Here is a 13122-nt window from a genome sequence, read left to right as displayed (position 1 = left end):
CTCTTAAAGTGCTGATATTCTAAATGCAGAGACTACATGCATGGGAGGTAATCTCAGAGGGAAGGCACTAGCGGTGGAGGGGTGGAGGTGGAGGTGTGACATTGAAAAGTCTGCATTTAAACTAAACCTTGACAGAAGCCAGTAGGCAGAGGTGAGAAAGGAAAGCAGGTGGGCCTGAGTTCAGGAACCTAGGGTTCTTTAAACTCCCAAATATAAATTACCTAAGAAAGAATTATCTTAATATTGTCTGTTGGGAATGCAAGGATCTAAGACAACTCCGAAAGACTAATGATGGAAAATGCTATCCATACCCAGAGAAAGAACTTTGGAGTTTGAATGCAGATTGAAACATACTGTTGGCTCTCTTTTTTTTCCTTTTTTCTCATGGTTTTTCCTTTTGGTTCTAATTCTTCTTTACAACATGACTAATGTGAAAATATGTTTAATATGAGTGTTTATGTGTAGCCCATTGCACGTCTCCTTGGGGATGTAGGGGGAGAAAATTTAGAACTCAAAATCTTATGGAAGTGATTGCTGAAAACTAAAAATAAATAAGTAAAAATTTTGAGATGATAACTGCTGGGAAAACTGGAAAGCATTCTGGCAAAAATTAGGTTTAGTCCAGCTTCTCATACCATATTCCGCAATAAATTTAAAGTGAATTGGTGTACTGAACTAAAGATTATACATATTTCAAGTAGACAAAATCTATTTGTCTATTATATAGTAGACAAGGAAATTTTAATCAATAAAAATATATAAATTTTAAATATTATAAGAAAAAGTTAAGAGGATTAGTAAAAGGATTTTGAATCTGTTGATCTTTTAACGGTCTCTTCCAGCTGTGAAATTGTATGAGTTTATCTTTCGTAGTCTTTAGCCTAATGTGGACCCAACTCCTCACCATCCCAAGATTTCATACTGACTTTCCTTCTGCATTTGCTTACCTAGTTAAATTTACCTGTAATTAATTCTCTCCATCTTTTAAAAATCTTGAAAGTCCTTCAAGACCTGATTCAGCTCACTCTGAATTATTCCTTGACTATTCCTCTTGTCATCGAACTCTTGTTCCTCAGTCTGTACCGTACAATTCAGCTTATTTATGACTTTGTTTTCTATGTTTATGTTGTGTACCCAACTACATCATAAGCTTATTAGTTATAGGGACCATGCCTTGTACTTGTTTATCAACCCTGATAACTCTTCATACACACACACACACACACACACACACACACACACACACACACACACTCTCTCTCTCTCTCTCTCTCTCTCTCTCTCTCTCTCTCTCTCTCTCTCAGACAGAGCATCTACCATGATTGTGAAAACCTAAGTTCAGATCTGACCTCAGACACTTAGTGACTTTGTGACCCTCAGAAAACCCCCACCACAATCTGCCAGTTTCCCCAGCTATAACATGAGGATAAGAGTAGTACTTACTTCCTAGGGTTTTTGTGAGGATCGAATGAGATAATGTTTATAAAGCTAATAGCACAGTATCTGCTACACAGTACACACTTAGTGAATTTTTGTTTTCTATCTAGCACATCGATTGACCAATTATAGTCACAGTATTTAGTGAAAAGAATAAGGAACTAGGATTTAAGATATGGAATTGTGTCCCAGTTGTCTTCACTAGTGATCTTTAATCCCTGTACCTCTCTATATATCCCATTTGGTAATACAGGGTATAACTACAAAGCTGTCCAACTCACTTTTACATGTAGCTTATTGAAGCAGAGGTGCATTGTTAGAATGTTTCACTTTTTAGCAGAATTACTTTTAAGATTGTCCAGTCATACATAATAACTATGGTGTATAGAAGGGTACATTTCAAGTTGAAATAAAAATAAGGCATAAAGAGAAAAGAGCAAAACATCTTGGGGACGGTGGGAGAAACCAACTTGATTATAACAAAGCATGGGCACAGTGGCATATTGATAAATAAAGGTTGAAAATAATACCAGAGGAGTACTAGAGTGTGAAATAGGACCAAATAACCTTTAATGGTGAAAATTACTCTAATATAAGATATAAAATTGATATCTGTTAAAGTTAATGTGAAATTAAATCTGCAAGTAAAGATGCATTTTAGGACAAAGTTGCCTAGATTTTTTGAATTGCATAAAATTTAGAGTGCAGGGGAAAGAGAAAGTAATAAGTACTTGCCTAGTAGTACCTACCTTGAACCAGCACTGTGTTGAAGACTTTAAAAATTTTTACAAATGCTGTTTAATCTTCACAACGACCCTGCAAGGTTGGTGCTATTATTATCATTTCTACTTACAGTTGAGGAAGCAAACAGAGGTTAAGTTGCTTGTTCAGGGTTATACAACCCATAAGTATCTGAATCTGGATTTGAACTCAGGTCTTGCTTGACTTCACAGGCCCAGTGCTTTAATCCACTGTGACACCCAGCTGCTAACAGTAGTAGCAACAACAGTAACTACAACTACAGCTGATATTTGTATCAAAGTTGAAGGTTTGCAATGTTCTCATATACAATCTTGTTTGATTATCGTAATCAGATAGGTATTTGAGGCATTTTTATCTCCATAAAAATGGAGATGCTGAATATCTGAAAAAGTATATGGCAACTTAATGACTGTTGTGCAAATAAGTGTCAGAGACAGGACAAGAATATGTTAGTATTAAGACAGACTCATCATCCATTCATTCACTGAATTTGGTGAAATGTTGAAAATATGAGAGAATCAACTCTTTCCAATGTATCTGTGATAATAATACTTAGTTAATGGTATCACAGGAAACAAAGTGATTTCAAATTCTGTAGTGGAAAAATTCTAATATCTTAAGGAATCCAGAAAGTTTGAATGTCAAAATCATAAATGAATAAAGTATTGATATATTTGCCTGACATTGACCTCATTCACATAGATTTATTCCTTAGGCTAGTGAAAAATAATGTAGAAATCCTAAGTTTCTTTGAGGTATGAGTTTTCATTTGAGACTTTCTTTGTGATGTAAAAGAAATGAGCTTGACACACTGACATGCCATGAAAATGAATGACAATGTACTTAATGTTATTTTTTTAGTAAAAGAAATATTAACATGATTAACCATATCATTAGGTAAATATGACTGAGAGTTAGTTAGAGCTTACAAAATACAAATCTACCTCTAAAAGACAGTGTCCCATGAGAATATTCAAAAGAATATAATTTAATCTTTTGCGCTAATTGCAGAAAAGGAGTTTTAAAGGATTTTATGTAACAGCAGTCTCCTTATGTGTCTGTCGATTTCAAAAGGGACAAAAGTTATTTGGCAGATAGAAACTCTAGATATTTGGTGGAGTGATTTCATTACTTTATAATCATACTGTCTTGTTATATAGGTTCAATTTTAGAATTGGAAGAGGCTTTAATGATCATCTAATTCAACTCCCCTGTTTTCTAGATGAGAACCAAATCCCCAGAGGTTAAATGACTGTACAACGACATTACAACTAGGTCATGGTAGAGCTGGGCAAGTAACTCATGGCATTCCATCCTGTGGCCAAAATATATTGTAAGCATACTATCCGATACTTTCTGTCTCCCCTCATGAGGCCATCATCGTGTAGACAACGCCCTCTGTCGGTGGAGAGTAGTCACTTGTCTATGCCTTCTGCGTTAAGGAACTTCTTGAGCACTAATGAATTTGTTGACTTGTCCATGGTCACATAGCTCTTCAGAAGCAGGATTGAACAACAGTTTTCCTGACTTGGTGGTACTATTTTAAATGCAATGCTGTTTTTTCTCAGGTAATAAGGAATGCCTTGTGCCTCCATGTAAATACCTGTTAAATTGTGTTTTTCAGATCCTTCTTTGACCAGACCACTTCATCATCAGACTTCTTCATGCCCCCACTCCCATGGGAATCCTCCTTCTCAGACTCAACCCCCAACTCAAGTGGATTATGTTATTCCTCATCCCGTACATGCCTTCCATACGCAGATGTCTTCACATGCTACAACTCATCCTGTGCCTCCTCCACCCCCAACTCACCATTTAAGCAGTACAACTGCTCCAATTCCTCAGCATCTCCCCCCTACCCACCAGCCAATTTCACATCATATTCCTGCTACAGCACCTTCAGCACAGAGACTACATCCTCATGAAGTGATCCAGAGAATGGAGGTGCAAAGGAGAAGAATGATGCAACATCCAACGTAAGCACTAAGTTTGTACAAGAAAATCATGTTCACTTTTTTCTTTTTGTCTCCTTAAGTCTTTAAAATCATGAAAATTTTAAGAAGCAGTATAACTAATAATTAAAATGCTACTCTGCATTAATCACTTCTTTCGCCAACCAGTCCCACATGGATAACTTTCATATGAAAAATGCCTGTCACAAAATAATCTCATCTAGTGAATTTATTAAAAGCAAATAAATTCCAAGCTATATTTCAAGGTTAGCATATACATGAATGGAAAAAGGGGAGGGAGGAAAAATATTTGCTTTGTGCAAAGTACTGTGCTTTGTGCTAGGGATACAAATAGAAAAGCAAAATAAAGGTGCTCACATTCTAATAGTGACAGTACATATAAGAGAAGGGTTCACTTCAAGGAAGATGAAAAGACTTGGGGATCCATTCTTAGAGTTGAGTAGGAAGGCAGTGTCTAGGCTGTGGAATTTGGGTTCTGCATGGCGAGTAATCTACCTCAGCAGGAATGTAAAAAGGGGAGATAAGGCTGATGCTTAAAAGCATAATGTATATAATTTCTTATAACACACACACGCACAGCATTGTACTGTATATTCAGAATGACAATGTTGTGCAAAATAAACCTTCAATAAAAGATTTTTTACAACTACTGAGTAATAAAATTCAGTATAATAGTTGGATTTTCACAAAGTTGAAACAAAAGGGTTCTAAATTAAAACTGAGCCTAATATTTCATTTCTTCACTGTTTTGGACAATGAAGGTTTTGCTCTCCTTGGCTATTCAGGAAATGATCATTTTTTAGTTTACTGTCTTTATGTTAGAAGCCATTTTAGTCACTTGTACCTTTAATTCTTCTGTAAATCCAGAAGAAAAGATTTTGGTGCAAAGTACATCTAAAAAAGTGTAATTGGTTATGAAATCATCAGTGATCCTAGAGATTCAGCTGTGTGGATGGTATCTAAATGAAAATAGTTACACACTTAGAGAAAAATCGGTAGGTGCAAAAAATACCCTTTAATTTTTTTCAGCTTTATTTAAGATGTTCTTTACATTTGTATCCATTGATGAATTACACCTATAGGAAAATCATAAGATCATATATCCAGAGTTGAAAAAGACCTCAAAGGTTATCTAGTTCCCCTTTTACATTTGATCGAGCTGAGGTCTGGGGAAGGTAAGTAATTTGCACAGGGTCACATAGGTAACAAACGTCAGAGTTAGGAGATGAACTTTGCTTTGGTTCCAGGTTCTTTACTCTTTCCATTGAGCTCTACCGTCTTCTGAGATGCTGATGTTTCCTTACTGTAGTGAGGAATATAAAAAGAAAATGTGAATGGAAATTCTATAAAGGTTTTAGGGAAATGTTTGTCTTTTTCTGCCCAGTGAGATCGGTTTTTTTAAGTTAAATGGCAAATTTTAAAAATTATGAGTATAAGTTTACATTTTAAATTTGATTGTTGCTTTTTGTTTTCATTATTTTGTCCTCAACTACCCCTATCTTGAAAAAACGTTTTTTAATTTCTTAAATCTCATTCTCTTCAAACATACATATATATGTGTGTATATATGTATGTGTATATGTGTATATTACATATATATGTTGTTTATATCACTTTTATTTCCACACTTAACCTCCCCACCCTCTTCTCCTTCAGCTTCTTATCTTTAAAACATTCAATATGTATTCACTTTGCACTGTTGATGGAGTTGTGAACAGATCCAACTATTCTGGAGAACAATTTGGAACAAAGCCCAAAAGGCTCTAAAACTGGCTTACCCTTTGATCCACTAATACCACTGCTAGGTCTATATCCCAAAGATATCTAAAAAGAGGGGAAAAGGACTTATTTTTACAAAAAATATTTATAACAGCTCTTTTTATAGTGACTAAGAATTGGAATTCAGAGGGATGCCCAACAATTGGGGAATGGTTAAACATGCTGTGGTATATGTTTGTAAGAGTATTATTGTGTTATAAGAAATGACAAGCAGAAAAACCTGGAAATACTTACATGAACTGATCCCTAGTGAAGTGAACAGAATCAGGAGAACATTGTAGACAGTAATAGCAATATTGTTTGATGAAGAACTGAGAATGACTTAGCTGTTCTTAGTAGTACAGTGATCTGAAGGTCCCAAAGAACTCGTGATGGAGCGTACTGTCCACCCACAGAGAAAGAACTGATGTTGATTGAGTACAAACGAAAGCATGCTGTTTTTCACTTTCTTTTTCTTTTCTTTTATTCTAGTTGTCTTGTACAAAATGACTAATGTGAAAATGTCTCACATAATTGCTATATCTATCCATATATTTACTGGTTAAAAAGTAGAAAAAGATCTTCAGAGATGTATATATGCACATATACACATACGTGTGTGTGTGTGTGAAGTATGTTGAATGTAGCAGTTAGCCAAATTTATACTGAAATTTTGCGTGTGTTTGGATGAGATTTTGAGGGGATGTGATAAGTAAAGGATGAATGAATAAAAACATGGTCATACTTTTTGGATACATAATTATTTATTTAAGTGTTAAAGTATTGTGATTTTTTGAGTATGAACACAAGGCACAGGTGTGTTACAGTGGAAATAGTGTTGGATTTGGAATCAGAAGACCTGGGTTCAGATTCCATTTTTGTCTTTAAACTACTTTTTTGGTCTTGGGCATATCACATCAAGGGCTCTTGACCTGTTTTGTCAACTTAGAAAGGTAGGCCTGACCTATCTTCATCTCAGTAAAGCTATAATGCTACCAACCAGGATACTTAACTATAGGAGTAATTTGAAGGTGATTGCAGAATCATACTTTTTTTTCTTTGTTAAGAATAATTCAGTAAATACTGAGTTATTTCTAATTGTCTTTATTTGCTGTTTGTTCTTAGGAGGGCACATGAGCGCCCTCCACCCCATCCACATCGAATGCACCCAAACTATGGTCATGGGCATCACATCCATGTGCCACAGACAATGTCTTCCCATCCTCGACAAGCTCCGGAAAGATCTGCTTGGTGAGTTGTTTGTTTGTCTTCTATCAGGATAGTCATCTTGTGGCAAATCTGTGATATTTTTTTTGTCCCCCAAGTTCATATACCTATGTCCCAAATTATCTTGCGAAAATCATCCAGGTACTGTTGTCTTCCCCAGGCAAATATCAGCTTATGTCCAGTTACATTCCTCTTCATTTCCATAAGATGACTTTGAGGTTCCTAATTTTTTTCTTGGTATTGAGGAAACCATTCAAAATCTAAAATGAGATTGAATAAATGGAAACTAGACATATCATTTAGTCAGCTTTGCAAGGCCCTGATTTATGTTTCAAAATTCCCAGTAAGTTGTTTGTTGTTGTGCATTTAAGTTTTTTCATTAGTCACTGTTCTTGGGGAATTGCACTGCTTTTGGAGTTAGTTGTAAGGATCATATGTGAAAAAGCAATTTGCAGACCTAGACCACTTTTTAGATAAATGCAAGATATTCTCTCTGGCAGAGCTTCTCCTGTATTTGTCCACATGGATTGCACACTCTGAATTTGGGGATTTTGCCTTAGGGAACTTGTATATGTTAAAGAGGTCCTGTGGTGTAGTAGAAAGAGCAATGTACTTATAGTCCAAGTGACCAGGGTTCAAATTCTGGCTTTGACTTTTAATGTGTGACCGCATGGCATTAGCTTTGTGACCCTGGCAATTATTTAACCTTGCTCAGACTCAGTTTTCTCTTCTCTAAAATGGGGATAATATAGCATCCCACAGAGGAGTTGTGACAGTCAAATGTGATCACTTGCAAAGCACTTTGTACATCTTAAAGTGCTGTATAAATACCAGCTATTGTTATTTTCTGTAAAATGGGAATTTGATTCCATAATCATTCACTAAATGCCCATTATATACAAAGCCCATAATGATAATATTTTCACTACCTTTTTCACAGTATTATGAAGCAGGTCACGGAAATAGATAAAATCCAGTTTTAAATTTTTAACAGTTCTGATGGATACTTGAATATATAGCCTGTCATAGTAATGTTATTTTCATCTTATTCCAGCCAGTTTTGTTAAGTCCAGAGACGATCTATAAAATGTATTTGCAGTCAACCTGTTTAATGAATTAATCGATTTTGGTTTAGCCATTATGTTTTCTGTTTAATTGTGTGTGCTACAACTTAAGTGAGGTACAGAGTCAAGGAGATAGACAATGAGTTGTGGAGAGGAAGGCAGGACAGTCTGGCTTGAATCTCAGGCATTTTCTGCAGTAGGGAGTTAGTAGAGGCACAGTATCATTTGATTTCTTTCAGCAATTTTTTATTAAAAATCCCAAAATTCCTTAAATGAATATATAATCTGTTCTTTTACAGAACCAAAGATATGCTTTCATTTCCGAGTATGGCATACAGTAAAGAACTTCCTTTATTTAAACAAAGTGCAATAGAACTACATAGGCTTTTAGACCTGGGAGAAAACTCAGACACCATCCAGCCCCTACTTTACAGAGAAAAAAAATGAATGCATGAAAAAGTTAAATAAATTGACTCAAGTTAAAAAAACTAATAGTCCACTAAATTCAAAGTAACAACAATTTTGATGTCCCCTTGATTTCACTAAATATCACGTATGAATATCATGTACTGTAGATTTTATTTTTTAAAGATGAAATATGATTTTTTTGCTCCTTTTACACAAAAGTGCTTTACTAATGTAATAACTTACTTCAAGTACTTAATTACTGATAATTAGAAAAACATTGTAGCCTAATGGATAGAGTATTTGTAGTCTGGAAGACCTGGGTTCAGATTTTATTTCTGACATACATTAGCCATTTGTCTACAGGCAAGTCACTATTTTAACTTCTCAGTGCCACTGGTGTGTTTTTGAGACTAAGTTACAAAAGAAATACTGATTTACATTGGTGGAATTTCAGCAGCGTCAGTGTAAGTTCCTGGAACAAATGGAGTCATAGAAGCTGCTAGTTCTAAAAATTATAACAGTATTATTTTGAGATAAATTTAATCTTTTGAACTATTAGAATTCCTTGGTAACATTTTCAACTAAATGTGTTGTTAAGCAAAAAATAATTTTAGAAATGTACACAGAAATATTCTCCTTTTTGATTGATAATAGAGATGAATGGAACCTAGAGTTTAAAGTATGAACTTTTGCTTTTGGCAGGGAATTGGGAATTGAAGCTGGAGTGACTGCAGGGACATATCCTCCAGGTGCACTGCATCCTCACTTGGCTCATTACCATGCACCTCCTCGACTTCATCATTTACAACTAGGAGCTCTTCCATTAATGGTAAGATGACTACTTGTAAACTTTTTGTTATTGGAATAATTTTTTTAAAAGGTTCTCTGTTTTCATGTTAAATAATTCTTTGGAAGGCAGTGCATGCAATATTGAACTTGGTTTCTATAGAATTTATACAAGTTGCTTTAATTATTATATAAATGTTGAATGGAAATGCCCAGTAAAAGAATAGATTTGCTACAATTCTTATATTATCATTATAATATCTTGTTTTTCACATGCGAAAGTGTTACTACTTCTAACCCAGTATCAACAGGGCATTGAGGAGAGCAAGTATGTCCAGTGTTTAGTTATCACAGTGCTTAGCACATAATATCTTTTTTCTTTTCTTTTGGAAGCTTTTGGGGTTAAGTGACTTGCCCAGGGTCACACAACTAGTAAGCGTCTGAGGATGGATTTGAATTCAGGTCGTCTGACGTTTGGACTGGTGCTCTATCCTTTGCCCCAGTAGTTGTATCTTAATAAAAGATTGTTGACTAACTTGAAGCATTTGCAATGGTCTATCTACACTCTTTCATTTACTCCCTAGAAGGACTGAAATTCTGTTACATAATGACATTTGACCTTCACATCTGATTTAAGCTAGTTTGAATACTTGACACCCTGATGCTGTTACTTGAGTTTGATGAGTATCAAAATTGATTTAACAACTAAGACTGTTCAAGTATGAGATGTCATTGTCATTTTGAATTTTCTTCATTTGATACTTGATGTTTAGTAGTAAAAATTGTCTCACTTGTGGGCTAGGTAAAAATGAGTTGCTAGTTTGATAGGAATGTTTCTAGTCATTTCCTGAATTATTTCCCCTACGCTAAAAATAACATTTTTCTTCAGTCCCCTCCCTAAAAGAAAAAAGTTTAAAAAACTGACTTAGCTACCTCATCTGATACAACATGCAATTCTGTACTTACATTCCCCTTCGGTTGACTGGAAGTGTTTCATGTTGAATTATTATTATATTTTATACGTATTACATATTTTATAATATATTATAATTTATAACATATTGTAAATTATACATATATTATAATATATTATATATTAAATATTTGTAGGCTTTTAGTTAATACACTTTTACATTAGTGGTACATTTTAATGTTGTAATCATTATCAAATAGCAAGTGCCTTTGACGCTATTGATTTCAAAATTTTGCTTTTATAAAGTTTAAATAGCATAAAAGACAAAACTTCAGCAGTACTTTTCTCATTGTATGTGTACTTTGTGAAGAATGACATAGTGAAAAGTTTGTCAATCTTATTAGTATATACAGTATAGGTAAGTTACAGTTTTTCAAGGGAATTGTAAGATTTTTACAAAAAGAATGTTCATTGGAAATCCTGTAATCCAAATCCCTCCTTTTAAAAGTAAGTAAAATAAAGCCTCATTTGTTAATTCCTTCCTTTCTCTCTCTTAAGCATACTCTGGTCTTTCAAAACTTTAAAAAAAAAAAGATTTCTTCCCTTTACTGCCAAAGTTCTCAAAAGTGACGCTCCCTCACTAATTTTCCCCTGGATATCTGTATTCTGTCTCTGCTAAAATGGCTTTCTTCAAGATCACTAATTGATCCCTCAATTATTAACTCCACCAAATAATTAGTAATCCTTCCTACACTGTTGAATTTCAAGTTCATCAAAGTGAATACTATCTACATAGAATTATGCTGCTTGTATTTTTCTATTTTCTGTAAAGAGCCTCTTTATACAAGATTAAAGGAAACTGAGACTGAAATGAAAAAATAACTCTTACTTTATGCAATAGTTATCTGGGATTACATTTTAGAAATCATTACTTGAGTTTCCTATAATGCTACATAATTTGAAGTTATTTGTATTTGTTGGAGTTGAAGGGCATCAATGATAAGAGGGAATGGCTAGTTAAAGAGATAAAAGTATATCTTTCATCATGGGGCTGATCCTGGATCTAAGTGTAGTCTCTCAGAGAATTAAGCTCCTGAGACTGAGAAAGAAAAGGAGAAATAGATACCATACCCCAAACTGATTTTTATTTGCACATGAAGAAAATGAGGCAGTGGTGAGGAGCTGCCCAATAGTAGGTGCCAAGGGGCAGCTAGGTGGAGCAGTAGATAGAGCACTAGGCTTAGAATCATGAAGAATTATCTTTATGAGTTCAAATTCAGCCTCAGACACTTCCTTGTGTGACCCTGAACAAGTCACTTAACCCCATTTGCCTCACTTTCTCGTCTGTAAAATGAGTTGGAGAAAGACATGGCCAACCACTCTGGTATCTTTCTCAAGAAAACCCCAAATGGGGGTCATGGAGAGTTGGATGTGACTGAACAACAAAAACAAAGTTGCTAGGGAATACAAAGGCAAGAAATGCTGATGTTATAGGATTGGTCCAGAGTAAGCCTTTTGTTGACTCCCCATTAGGCATGCTGTTAAAGCTTGGGACAAGGGAAAGCTGGCCAACAGGGAATGTCCAAGAAGCAGTAGAGCTCAGTTCATACTGGCCAGATAAGTATGGGGTTTTTGAACCTGAAGTGTTAAGTATTTTATTTGTGTAATATTAAATATGTTGTAAGCAAGTCTGTGTTGGATTAACCAAAACTGACTTTTCTGGTGGCCTTATCTACCAAAGGAAAAAGAATGGAAACTTTTCTATGGAACTTTCGAAGCCTTCAGACAGTCTCTTTACTCTCTCTTTTGCAATTCTAACTCTGATTAAGTTTGGAAGACAGACTCAGATAAGAAGAAGGGAATCTTTGTTCTCACTCTGTAGAAATTTATAGAGATAAAAATCTGCAGCTGAAATGTAGTATCTTTAATGTGAAATTCCAAATTATGATGATTTGCTAGAAGAATGTAGTGGATTTTGGAGCTTTGCAGATTAAGGGTAAATGCAAACAATCTTTCTCCTCTTCCTGGAAGGTGATAGGGATATTCAGCACAAGAGTAACATGCTCACCCTAAACAAAGAAGCCAGGAAAGTTCTCATTTTATTTTAGCCAATTATTCTACATTCCTAGTGAGTGGATCTGTCCCGAGTGGAGAGCACATTTACTCAAACAAATGCAGTGCTCTTTATGCTCTTCCCAATTCTAATTTCCCCCTTTGCTCTCCATTGGCTAGATGCAACCTCCTGAGCCTCCCATTTCATGTTCTCATACCTGATAGGTTCCCCCTCAAACAGCTCATTAAGCATGGGTACCAACTTTTGTCCTTTTACCTAATCAGAAACCTGGTTCTGCTCTCTGATTACAACTAGTCACCTCTGACTTATATTCTGCTGTCACTCAAAGCAGGGAGAAACTTTGATCCTTTGAAAACAGAATTCCTTTGTTTCCCACAAATATATGTAATTTCAAACTATTAGAGAGTAGGCAGAACTGGAGCTAGTTTGAAATGATTTAACTGAATTTAATTGTTTAGGTAAAGTAGTAGCTAAAACACCTAAATTAAAATAGACTGTGCAACTGCAGGAGTATTGAAATCTGTACATAGAAGATTCAGGAGTGTTTTCGTTGAGAAATAAGATGAGATGGACTTTAGAAAATAGTCAAGATAAGGAAAAGTAAAGAATGAGAGTGAAAGGAAAGATTTATTTCAATATTGGTAGAGAAAATATAAGTAGAGATAGAAGGAGTAGAACACTAAAGAAAAGTTGTAGTGTGAGTAGAATTGAGTTTGGAAA

The 13122-nt window shown here is 35.0% G+C and overlaps 1 protein-coding gene across 10 annotated transcripts in view; it reads left to right on the top strand.

Moving 5' to 3' along the window:
• Window positions 1-13122, top strand: part of RNF111 (ring finger protein 111) — a 138466-nt gene that overhangs the window by 113829 nt on the left and 11515 nt on the right. For all 10 annotated transcript variants that reach the window (XM_072615649.1, XM_072615640.1, XM_072615653.1 and 7 more), the window contains 3 exons: window positions 3824-4175; window positions 7056-7181; window positions 9332-9458. In XM_072615649.1, the coding sequence (XP_072471750.1) occupies window positions 3824-4175; window positions 7056-7181; window positions 9332-9458 (605 nt within the window). The remainder of the gene's footprint in view (window positions 1-3823; window positions 4176-7055; window positions 7182-9331; window positions 9459-13122) is intronic.

This window comes from Notamacropus eugenii, chromosome 1 (assembly GCF_028372415.1).
Source record: "Notamacropus eugenii isolate mMacEug1 chromosome 1, mMacEug1.pri_v2, whole genome shotgun sequence".
In the NCBI taxonomy this organism is placed as follows: domain Eukaryota; kingdom Metazoa; phylum Chordata; class Mammalia; order Diprotodontia; family Macropodidae; genus Notamacropus; species Notamacropus eugenii.
This window is presented reverse-complemented; position numbering and strand designations above follow the sequence as displayed.